Here is a 12,500-nt window from a genome sequence, read left to right as displayed (position 1 = left end):
AGGTACCTTCTTCCCTTCACCTTTTATTGCTTTAGGAAGATCAGGTACCTTCCCTTCGCCTTTTATCGCTTTAGGAAGATCAGGTACCTTCTTCCCTTTGCCTTTCATTGCTTTAGGAAGATCAGGTACCTTCTTCCCTTTGCCTTTTATTGCTTTAGGAAGATCAGGTACCTTCCCTTCGCCTTTTATTGCTTTAGGAAGGGGTTTTGTTCTGGGTTTCTGTTGGTTGAGTGGGTAGGTCATAAACAACATATAAGTATGAACATAGTGTCTATGTGTTGAGCCAAGCTATGTGTCTTATTCTATAGCTCTCAGTTATCAGTGTGTCAAACTGTCACCATACTGCATGGAAATCAGTTTACCTGTTCTTGAGGTTTTGTAGAATTTCATTCTCTCTTCTTCTCAGCGAATCTAGAACTTGTAGGATCCTCCCTCGGAACATTTAGCCGAAATAAGCCGGAGATCCCTTACCTCTGTAGATTACGCAGGGCTTTACCTCTGAAGATTACTCAGGGCTTTACTTCTGTAGATTACGCAGGGCTTTGCTAGTTATTACCTCCTTCGGGCAAGTGTAGCATGCTCTCTCCACCAGGGTATCTCAGCCTCCTCCTCCTGCCTTGCGCCCCCTGAGCCCCTGGTGTTGCGATCACTCGACTCCCTGTTGATTTGCCCCTGGTGTTGCGATCACTCGACTCCCTGTTGGTTTGCTTATCTAAGCAGCAATCTGTAGCGTGTGCTCGCATTCCAAGGCCTCACAATGTCACGGCACAAATTAGACACACCCTCCCGACCATGTTTTTCCACTCCATATCCAGAGCTGGAAATGACATTAACGGTTTCATTACCCCTGCTACCATGCAGTGGGGTGCCAACCCAGCAATGGTCCACTCAAGCCGCGGTCACTCAAACAGAATTGAAAAGCACTATTATTCTGGGATCTCTAAACAGGCTTGCTAACGCTAGCTTAATGCATAGTGCGCATGCTTTGAGCTGTCACAACACTAACGTTCTGTAGCCGTAACTCATGCGTCAAGCGTGTCATTGCAATGCTGTGGCAGTGTATTGTAACAACGCTGCGCAGTGTGGTCAGTCATTTTGAACCAGTGGAATTCACTTGCAATGCTACACTATGCCTCTGGGTCTCAACGCTTGCTCTTGGCCTTGGCTCTCTCTCTCTCTCTCTCTCTCTCTCTCTCTCACCCTCCCTCCCTCTCTCTCTCTCTCTCTCTCTCTCTCCCTCTCTCTTTTTCTCTCTCTCTCTCTCTCTCTCTCTCTCTCTCCCCCTCTCTCTCTCCCTCTCTCTCTCTCTCTCTCTCCATCTCATCTCTGTCATGCTCCAGTGAGTGTGAGGTCAGATCTGTGGCTCGTGAGGAGCAGCTCAACAGCGCAGTCTGCCGTGGCTCATGCCTCACTCTGACACAGCTGTGCCCCCCAGCCCCGCGTCACACCCCTCTCACACACCCCTCCGCTTGGCACAGAACACAGACTGGTCCCCGCCGCTGTGACTAGCTGTCCCCTGAATCATCACATGATCCGCTACCCATCCACCCCTACAACCACCACCCCACCACCCCACCCCACCACCACCCCACCTCCACCCCACCACCCCACCCTCGACCCAACTCGCTTACACCAGGGACCTGCATGGGCAGCTAATGTGTGGTGTTCCTGAAGCGTGGTTGCCGCACATTAACAACAGAACGATGTGTCGTGCAATGGCTAATGAAATATCTATGTGATGCTGTGGCAACTGTACTGTGAGAAAGCATCAAAGAGTAGTGTTGAGTGTTTGCCCTGCCGTGCCACGGAGGTGATACTGCCCCGATGTCGGCGCGATAAAAGGGATATTTTTTGGTATTTGAAATATAATTGAGGGTGGAGGGACGTCTATTGTCACCCGTGCTGCATCTATCACTTCATCAGCTGATAAGGACTTCCCCAATCTCCCACTATTTATGCGCCTGTTATCGAGCGCTGGCATCTCTCTTGTTTCTCTCTCGGCCCATCTATCTCGGTCCATATCTCAACCCCCCCCCACCCCCCCACCCCAACGCTCCAGCGCCCCAGCGCCCACCCCCCCCCCCCCCCCCCCCCCCCCCTCCCTTTTTTTGCATTCTCCTAGCCTCGCTCCTCCCGCATCAGCTAAGCTCCGTTTGTGTTTCCATGGCAACCTCAGCCAGGGATCTCGGGGGGCTCAGCTCAGCTGCCGAGCGGAGTGCTAGCGTGAGCTGGACCTCGGAATAAATCTCTCTCTCTTTATCTCTTAGACTCTCTCTCTTTCTGTCGCTCTGTTAAAAATACCACGTCTAGGTGGACACGGGCGTGTGTGCCACTTTTAGTGTGTTAAAGAGACACCAAACCCAGTTCCACCTTGACTCCTCTCATCGGAGTATTAAACATTTAGGAGCGCAGTGATGAAACCTCCAGTAAAAGCAGCGTGTCTCTTTGAAAGGCTGTCGGGGGAGGTGGTTTACCTCGATTCACTTACCCACCGAACGAGGCCCAGACACACTGCACTGCACTGGCCACAGTCGCACAATCGTTTTTCGATCTGCTGAAGTTTAGGGAAAAATTACAGAGCATTTTTTTCGGTAGCTATTATTATACTTGTGTTGCGGTCAAGAGTCAAGAGTGCTGCACAGAACATCTACCCGAAATATGTAATCTTGTCAAAACAAATCCAACTGAGTGTGGAGAAACACAACTGGGGTGCTCACGTCTCAAATGATTAGTCAAAAAGCCCATCGGCTCGACCGGGGGGGACAGTTTTTAGAAAGCAGAGCAAAGTGTTTCTGCATTTGGTGAGGAAGTAGTTGATCAATGTTGGAATTCCTACGTGGCCCAAATTCGGTTTGCTTACATGACCAAAACCTTTTTCTCGCAGGATTCCACGGTGTCCCAGATGCACATATTTATGCATGAAACACAAGCTGCCCCAGTTTGTCTTTTTGTATTTTTAAACTGTATATGCTTTGGAAATAATAGCTGCAGGGACTTACTTAATTATAGGTACCTAGATGAACATATCTACAACAAATACTTGCTTGTATTCCTATGGCTATTTTCTTTTTGGGGAGGAAAGGGAGAGGGGTGTTCAGTCACACATGTCACACATGTCACATTATTATAGCACCTAAATCCCTTCCACTCATGTCTAATAGAGGCCTCACATGCATCAGTCTCTGGGTTGCAGCAGGCCTGTGTGATCCCTGTGTCTATGTGATCCCTGTGTCTATGTGATCCCTGTGTCTATGTGATCCCTGTGTCTGTGAGATCCCTGTGTCTATGAGATCCCTGTGTCTATGTGATCCCTGTGTCTATGTGATCCCTGTGTCTGTGAGATCCCTGTGTCTGTGAGATCCCTGTGTCTATGTGATCCCTGTGTCTATGTGATCCCTGTGCCTATGTGATCCCTGTGTCTCTGTGTGCAGCAGGTCTATGAGATCTCTGTGAGATCCCTGTGCCTATGTGATCCCTGTGTCTCTGTGTGCAGCAGGTCTATGAGATCTCTGTGAGATCCCTGTGCCTATGTGATCCCTGTGTCTCTGTGTGCAGCAGGTCTATGAGATCTCTGTGAGATCCCTGTGCCTATGTGATCCCTGTGTCTCTGTGTGCAGCAGGTCTATGAGATCTCTGTGTCTCTGTGTGCAGCAGGCCTGTGTGATCCCTGTGTGCAGCAGGCCCATGAGATCCCTGTGTCTATGTGTGCAGCAGGCCTATGAGATCCCTGTGTCTATGAGATTCCTGTGTCTATGTGATCCCTGTGTCTATGAGATCCCTGTGTCTATGAGATCCCTGTGTCTATGTGTGCAGCAGGCCTATGAGATCCCTGTGTCTATGAGATCCCTGTGTCTCTGTGTGCAGCAGGTCTATGAGATCTCTGTGTCTCTGTGTGCAGCAGGCCTATGAGATCCCTGTGTCTATGTGTGCAGCAGGCCTATGAGATCCCTGTGTCTATGAGATCCCTGTGTCTATGTGATCCCTGTGTCTATGTGATCCCTGTGTGATCCCTGTGTCTATGTGATCCCTGTGTCTATGAGATCCCTGTCTCAAGGTTGTAGAGCCATTGTTTACCCTGAGGCCTTTTGGCTTTTTCATTAATAATGAAAGGGAATACACACACACACACGCACACACACACACACACACACACACAGACACACACACACACACACACACACAAACACAGACACACACATGTGTGTGTGTGTGTGTGTGTGTGTGTGTGTGTGTGTGTGTGTGTGTGTGTGTGCTTGAATTCATGTCTTTTGAGCCACTTATCACTTGTTTGGTTGTTTGGTCCAACAGATATCAGTGCATGTTATAAAACAAAAATAAAGTGGAACGTGGAAAGAATAAAGTTGCCTAATTTCTTTACGGCAAAAAAGTCCTGTTGCCGCTTATGCGGTGGAGAAAAGAAGGCACTGTATATGCACCCATCACTTGAAAAACATAAAGGTTCTTGCAAAATAATAAAATACTCACAGAAGAACAAGAGAAAAGTATTGATCGCACAACAAGAATTCTTTTAATGAAGCGATAATTTAATAATTGTGGAGAAACAGCAAAAAACGTCCATGAAACACAAGAGGAGGTGAATACACAAAGGTAATATTTCATATCCAGAGCAAAGGGAAGAATTGCAAATGACATATAAATTAAGCACATTTTCAAATAATATTTGGAAACTATCAGATTCTGCGTTTTTCTGCATATGGCGTCTACCTCGATGAATTGCCTTTTTGTGCTTCCAAGTTCAACGCAAAGCACAGGAGCATACAGTAAGGAAAGCATCAACATCAAAGTTAACCGTTGTTTTCAAAAATGACGGTTTCTACAGTTTCTGTAGTTTAAGGCTCAGTTTGTGTTTCTCTAGATGACTGTAGAAACAGGTTTTTTCTGTAGAAACAGACATTTATAATGACACTATGAGCCTGTCAGTCAGTGGAGGGAAAAAGTGCTTTGATTTGACATGGATCCGTGGCCCATGGGATTACACACACACACACACACACACACACACACACGCACACACACACATGGATGCGTGGCCCATGGTATTACAGTTTAAAGACGGTTTGCGGTTGCTGGTTATAGAGCTCTAACTCGATACTGGACCGTTTTAGATCTTTATTTGTCCAAAATAGGACCCAGGTTGAAATATCCCAAAGTTTCCCTTTAAAGGCTCCGATGAATGATAGGCTACTGGATTATTTTAGCCATTTTGGTAACATGCTTTGTTGAGTTAAGTGATTGGTCAATTTAGTAACAGTGCTTAGTGCTTATGTGATTAAGTGCAAAATAACAGAACTCATGTCCATCCCTGACCAAAGATGGACAGTTCACTTCACTTGGTCCCCGGGCGCTGCAAAGCTGGCCACTGCTCCTGGGGGGGTCCTTGAGGAAGGACGGTCCAGGATGGGAAAAAGCAGAAAATAAATTCACCGCGACCTCAGGCCTACCTGCGTGTGTGTGTGTGTGTCTGTGTGTCCTGTGTCGCCTCCATATATGCACGTGTGTGTTCCAGTGTGTCGTGTGTGCCATTAAAAACCTGACAAAGGTCTTAATTATTAGATTAGATGCACCTGTCACACGTTGAAAACCAAGGCGAAGGAAGTGGCAGAATGCCTTCCCCAAAATATTTCCATGCGACGCCTGCCTTTGTGATCAGACACACCCACATGTGGTGCTGGCCTGCTCTCGGAGGCCCTGAGGTCTGTGTTATAGCATGTTATGAAAAGACCAAGCGAATGTGCCCTAGTAACCAAAATAGCTTTATGGTATGTTATAGCTTTGTTGCACATAAGAACCTGCGGTATGCATCTATTAAGTTAGGGCCTTTAAAGAGTTATGCAACGGTCAAAGAAATGTGAACAAATCCATGACATTGACAGTAAGGAAAAGCAAAAACAAAACAAGACCCTGGCAATTCCGCCAGGGTTCCTTGAAATACGCTCTCTTCCTGCCAGAACCTCCCACTCGTCTTCTTTGGGGGCATAAAGGCGGGCGCGAATGTGCTGACGGGTTTCAGCCATTGTGTTTTCAGCCACAGCGCATTAAGTGTGTGTTCTCGCTGAAGACACAGCTCTCCTGTGTGACGAAAGCCTCTCTCTGAGCTCCCCTTTGGTCGCTGACCAGAGAGAATGGGATCCCTGTCGCTGCCTGTGTTTTTGGCAGGCAGAAAGCAGGGGGGTGTAAAACACAAGCGCCCCCCCCCCCACCCTCCCCCCTCCCCCCGTGCCAACCAACCACCCCCGTGAGCCCATCCATTCAAACCCCAGTCAGTCAGTCTCCCTCGTGGAGCTTTCGCCATATCAACTTAACTGGATTTCAGTAATCCCTCCTAACATATGTAGCTGAAAGTGTTGGAGCTGGCGCTGCTCGCCCAGATGCCAAGCAGAGCGAGACTGATGTAGACATCACGGCCAGATCGAACATTCTGTCTGCGCCACAGAGATATAGATACTGCAGCGCAAACATCAGCTACCATCTACCAATGTGTGTGTGTGTGTGTGTGTCTGCGCCACAGAGATATAGATACTGCAGCGCAAACATCAGCTACCATCTACCAAAGGACTTTCCATCTTCCTGTTCTTCTTGTTCTTCTTCTTTTAACACATCCCCTGAACTTCCCCAAGGAAGGATTCCTCAGTGCCCCCCCCCCCCCACTCCAATTTCCCTTGAATGATAAACCCCTTTTGTCTGCTTCCTACTCAAACACACCTCTTAGCTTATTCCACCGCGGTTTGCTTGGCGATGTTTCTCCTCTTCCCCAACCCCTCATCATCTATAAATATACTTCTGCAAAGCTTTAGGTGAATCAATTTGTTCCATTCTTCATGTCAACCAGTGTCGGCATGGCATGGCATGGCTGTCAGCCCTCCGGGGGACACTGTAGTGCTCCGTGACTTAAACTTAACTCGACTTTTGTTTACATACTTTCTTTCGGAGCAGTGACAGGACTTGGGTAGTGGAGGAAATGTCTTGAAAGAGTCTGACATCTCCCTCTTATCCCCCACTTACATCAATTTAGTCAGCTGCAGTGCACGACGTCCAACAAGCCATATCTCCGCAGGGAAAATGCTCAAGAGTAGTGAAGTGAAGCAATAAGGTTCCCGCTCGTTCTGCCACAGAGTCATCTTCTCAGCGAAATATTTATGAGGGAAATCCGCCATCTTGCTCCGTGCAAACTCATCCTCCCTTACTCTTTAAAGTGAAAGGGTTTTTTTTTTCATGCTGTTACTTATTCATAATCTATCTTGAGATCATACATTTAGCCCACCAGAGAGCACAGTGATGCAGAAATCAACCCTCATCTAAACATTTGGCCAAAAGCGCCTCGGCTCCACATCAAACTTCTTTTGGCGGCTAAAAATATCAGTCAGTGCCTCCCCAGTTTTCATGGCAACCGAGATTATTCGCTTTTGTGTGTGTGTGTGTGTGTGTGTGTGTGTGTGTGTGTGTGTGTGTGTGTGTGTGTGTGTGTGTGTGTGTGTGTGTGTGTGTGTGTGTGTCTGTGTGAGATTATTCGCTTTTGGTCTCATGTTGTTGTCTCTCTTCCTCTCTTTCTCTCCTCTTTTTTAAAGCGCCCAAAGAATCGCTCCTCTGCTCCCCGAAGACCTTAATGTGGTCCATTTCTTCAAGTCTTCAAACCTGTGTGTGTGTGTGTGTGTGTGTGTGTGTGTGGTGGTGGAGTGTGTGTGTGTGTGTGTGTGTGTGTGTGTGTGTGTGTGTGTGTGTGTGTGTGTGCTGTGTGTGTGTATGTGTGTGTGGGTGTGTGGGGGTATGTGTGTGTGTGTGTGTGGGTATGTGTGTGTGTGTGTGTGGTGGTGGAGTGTGTGTGTGTGTGTGTGTGTGCTGTGTGTGGGTATGTGTGTGTGTGTGTGTGGTGGTGGAGTGTGTGTGTGTGTGTGTGTGTGTGTGTGTGTGCGCTGTGTGTGTGTATGTGTGTGTGGGTATGTGTGTGTGGGTATGTGTGTGTGTGTGTGTGGGTATGTGTGTGTGTGTGTGTGTGTGTGTGTGTGTGTGTGTGTGTGTGTGTGTGTCCACCTCTTTAAATCCTGCTGACTTCACACACATTACAAAACACAATGTGATAGTATCTTCCCGCTTCAATGGTGGGGGCAGGATGGGGGGGGGGTAAAGTGGTATAAATGTATAAACCCCACCCCCCCCTCCACCCCCCCCCAGCCCGCCGTTCACTGTGGTGCGCCTTGCCGTGGCCAGCGCGGGCCGAACTCTTCCCCGCTAATGAGTTTGATGGAGTGCGCTCGTTAGCACTAACCTGAGGGGAGATGTTTGGCCACACTCGCTCTCTTGCGCTGCACAAAGCCAGCAGCTGTGGCCAACTGCGGGGGGGGGGGGGTCAGGGTTGGTGGTGGCCTAACGAGGGTGCTCTGGAACAGATGTGTGTGTGTGTGTGTGTGTGTGTGTGTGTGTGTGTGTGTGTGTGTGTGTGTGTGTGTGTGTGTGTGTGTGTGTGTGTGTGTGTGTGTGTGTGTGTGTGTTGGTGGTGGCCTAAGGAGGGTGCTGGAACAGATGTGTGGAGGCATGACCTGTGTGGTGGTGGAGTGTGTGTGTGTGTGTGTGTGTGTGTGTGTGTGTGTGTGTGTGTGTGTGTGTGTGTGTGAGAGTGGTGGCCTAAGGAGGGTGCTCTGGAACAGATGTGTGGAGGCATGACCTGTGTGGTGGTGGAGTGTGTGTGTGTGTGTATGTGTGTGTGTGTGTGTGTGTGTGTGTGTGTGTGTGTGTGTGTGTGTGTGTGTGTGTGTGTGTGTGTGTGTGTGTAAGAGAGGTGAGGTTAATCACTATGCCACGAATCCTCAGTCCACTGCTACCTTTCAGCAGGTGTCAAAAGGGCAGGGGGTTGAGAGCCACTCGCATGTCTTGTTCTGAAACCTCACCTGTAGTTAATAGGGGCAACTTTGGTGCTCCTCAAATCATATTTCCAAAAGGCAAAGACGCTTCCTTACCCAACAATCAAATATTTCATATATAGCAAATATATGTGAAAAACATTTAGTAGCAATAGCTTGCTAATCTGAGCTCAGCCTCTGTGTTGAAGAACAAGTGGTTCTTTTGATCCAAACCGCTTCGGAGCTCGTAGAATACTGCAGAATACTTAGTCACGCATGCCATTAGAAACCCCTGACATTAAAAGGCAAAAAATAAATGAGACAGCTAATTTCCTACTTAAAGTCAAATGCAATTTGACACTGTTATTCTCTATCCCCTCTGAATTGTCAGAATGGGTGAGGGAGAGCTGGATCGCAGCGGGTCTGTGCAGTCTCTGTGTAACCCCCTTAGCCTGGAGGTCTGTGCAGTCTCTGTGTAAGCCCCTTAGCCTGTGCAGTCTCTGTGTAAGCCCCTTAGCCTGTGCAGTCTCTGTGTAACCCCCTTAGCCTGGAGGTCCCCATCACTCTCTTTGTTGACTCCGCCGTCTTGTTTCTGTCACTTTGAGGGGAGCACATTGGATTCCTCCGCAGCTCCCCGGCTGGCCCTGTCGGCTCCCTCTCGGCTCCCTCTCGGCCGGCGCGAGGAGCAGAGGAGCAGAGGAGCGGCGGCCTCGTGAAAGTGTGGCAGCACTCGGAGCGCTCCTCGGAGTCTTGTGCTATAGATCGCCAGTGGTCAGTCCAGTCCAGTCCAGCGTGTACGCAGCCATTAATTAGAGCTCCGTGATGGCCAAGAGTGCGGAGAGTGAGTGTGTGTGTGTGTGTGTGTGTGTGTGTGTGTGTGTGTGTGTGTGTGTGTGTGTGTGTGTGTGTGTGAGAGTGCAGAGAGTGAGGGATCCATACATAAATGAATCACCTGGACGTAGTCCAGCGCGTACGCAGCACTGCCCCTGCCCCCCCCGCTCCTCCTCCTCCTCCCCCCGCCATCCACCTTGCCTTTTTACAGTCCGGTCATGTCCATGTTGTTTACAGGGCTCCGCATCGAGAATTAAACCTGAATGAAAGCAATAAATCACACGGGCGAAACACACAAACTCCACGTCGCCGGTTTATGTGAGCAAGGGAGGGTTGTGTGTGTGTGTGTGTGTGTGTGTGTGTGTGTGTGTGAGAGAGATGGGGAGAGAGGGAAAAAAGGCAGTGTGTTTATGTGTGTGTGAGAGAGAGAGAGAGAGAAGCAGAGAGAGAGGGACAGAAGGTCGAGGGAAGAGGGAAGAGAAACAACCTGTAGTTCGTTAATCACCCCCTAAAAGACGTCTCTGATGGGGCTGTTCGATGGCTCAGCTGAAACGATACAGGGAGCTCCCATTATTCTTTTCCTTTCCCCTCTGTTTTATGAGCCCGGGCGCTAGAGATAAAGAGAGATTTACCATTCCAGGGCACGCTACGGAGATAGGGAATTACTCTCCGGGCTTGGGCCTCAGTCAATCGGAAGCTGCTGTATTGCTAAAAATAGCATCGTAAAAGCAGTTTATAATTGTCCACAAAAGGGCTGCTATTGATAGTCGACTCAAATCTGAGTGATATCCATTGTCATTGACCTGATGTTTATTGACAGATGTGATTTTTAAAGGTTTGTGTGTAAATCTTTACAATTACTGGGCCTTCAATACACGCTTGGTAGCTTGGTGAAATTACAGGGTTTATAGGATTGAATTGATAAATATGACCAACCCAGCCTCTATCTTTCTCAATTCTTAATTGTACTGGCATCCTCTCATCTGGGGTTACCCTCTCTCTCTCTCTCCCTCTCTCTCTCTCTCCCTCTCTCTCCCTCTCTCTCCCTCTGTCTCTCTCTCTCTCTCTCTCTCCCTCTCTCTCTCCCTCCCTCCCTCTTTCTGCACAGGCACCATCTCCATCAACACCGTCCGAACGGCATACACCGCTCCCGGGGAGAGCGAGATCCTGGACCTGGACGACAACCTGTACCTGGGCGGGCTCCCCGAGAACAAGATGGGCATGGTCTTCCCCACGGAGGTGTGGACGGCGCTTCTCAACTACGGCTACGTGGGCTGCATCCGCGACCTCTTCGTGGACGGACAGAGCAAGGACGTGCGGCGCATCGCCGAGACGCAGAAGGCCACGGGCGTCAAGCCCTCCTGCAGCAAGGAGGCGCCGAAGCTGTGCCTGAGCAACCCGTGCCAGAACAACGGCGTGTGCCGAGAGGGCTGGAACCGCTACGTGTGCGACTGCTCCGGGACCGGCTACCTGGGCCGCTCCTGCGAGAGAGGTGAGTTCACCGGGGTCCGGCGGTCCAGCTCCTTACTCAACACAGAATTATGCCCTAAGAATTCTTATGATCACCACTGAACATTTAAACATGACATATTTGCATTATGATGTAGTTTTGGCTACCCCTATAGCTATAGTTATATTTAGGGTAGATAGATAGATAGATGGATACTTTATTAATCCCGAGGGAAATTTAGGTCATCCAGTAGCTTATACACTTAACTTAACTCACAAACCTACATATACAAATCACAGTAGAAAAACAATACACATAGGGAGAACATGTTCACAGGGAGTGGGGTGTATACAGATATCATACAGATATCATACAGATATTACAGTGTGCATTGATTGTGTCAGTGTTGATGTCCACGAGGAAAGTAGTGCAAAGAGTGCAGAGAGATAGTATTTGGCACTTTTGTCTAAGGTGACTTGATGTAGTATCAATAGCAACACCCAGAGGTTAGCTTATGTTGCCTTGACAACCCTGCCTTGGATCTCCATTTTAGATCTAAAGGTTGCTTGTTCCTGGATACGTACATTTTTTTGTTTTACATTTCAAAGAAGTTTGGGCTGAAGCAGTTAATGTCAAAATACGAATTCAAATGCTGCTTAATTGCTCTGTAAACTGGAAATCTCTCTAACCTTTCAGAAACGGCTTTGAGCCCAAGGATGGTCTTTTATTATTAGTTGGTTATGGGTTTCCTCACAGCAAATAGATGTTGACCTTACGGAGAGTTCCAGAAATCTCCAGACCCTCTCTCTGTGTTATGTGTTTTCCCAGGTAGTTGATGTTGGATGTCACAGTGATGTCACAGTGATGTCACAGTGTCATCTGAGGGCCTAGTGTGATGACAGATCCCCGCTGTTCACCACCGTGCTTTAGAGGGTGTACAGGATTTAGTGGATGTGGTAAACATTAGAAAAGGGGGCCTTGGATGATAAGGGCTTAAAGCATGTTGTGCTCCCCGCTGCCATTCTGCAGGCTTTGTCACGAGGGTTAGAGAAGAGGAGAAGACAGTCTGTCATGAGAACCCACATGTGGGGGAAAATGGAGACAGCTTGTTTGTTTTGCTCAGGTGACTCAAACATGTCTGTTTGTGGAGAGTTGCTGTGGTATGTTTTACAGGGATATTCATTTCGATAAGTAATACTAATATCTCTCTCATATAACTTGTGTGTTTATGGAGAGTTGCTGTGGTATGTTTTACAGGGATATTCATTTCGATAAGTAATACTAATATCTCTCTCATATAACTTGTGTGTTTATGGAGAGTTGCTGTGGTATGTTTTACAGGGATATTCATTTCGATAAGTAAT

The 12,500-nt window shown here is 48.2% G+C and overlaps 1 protein-coding gene across 2 annotated transcripts in view; it reads left to right on the top strand.

The window, feature by feature from the left end:
* Positions 1–12,500, top strand: part of LOC105899707 (neurexin-1a) — a 395,474-nt gene that overhangs the window by 132,120 nt on the left and 250,854 nt on the right. For both annotated transcript variants that reach the window (XM_031579030.2, XM_031579029.2), the window contains one exon: positions 10,795–11,178. In XM_031579030.2, coding sequence (XP_031434890.1) covers positions 10,795–11,178 — 384 coding nt within the window. The remainder of the gene's footprint in view (positions 1–10,794; positions 11,179–12,500) is intronic.

The sequence above is a fragment of the Clupea harengus genome, chromosome 13 (assembly GCF_900700415.2).
Source record: "Clupea harengus chromosome 13, Ch_v2.0.2, whole genome shotgun sequence".
Taxonomy (NCBI): domain Eukaryota; kingdom Metazoa; phylum Chordata; class Actinopteri; order Clupeiformes; family Clupeidae; genus Clupea; species Clupea harengus.
This window is presented reverse-complemented; position numbering and strand designations above follow the sequence as displayed.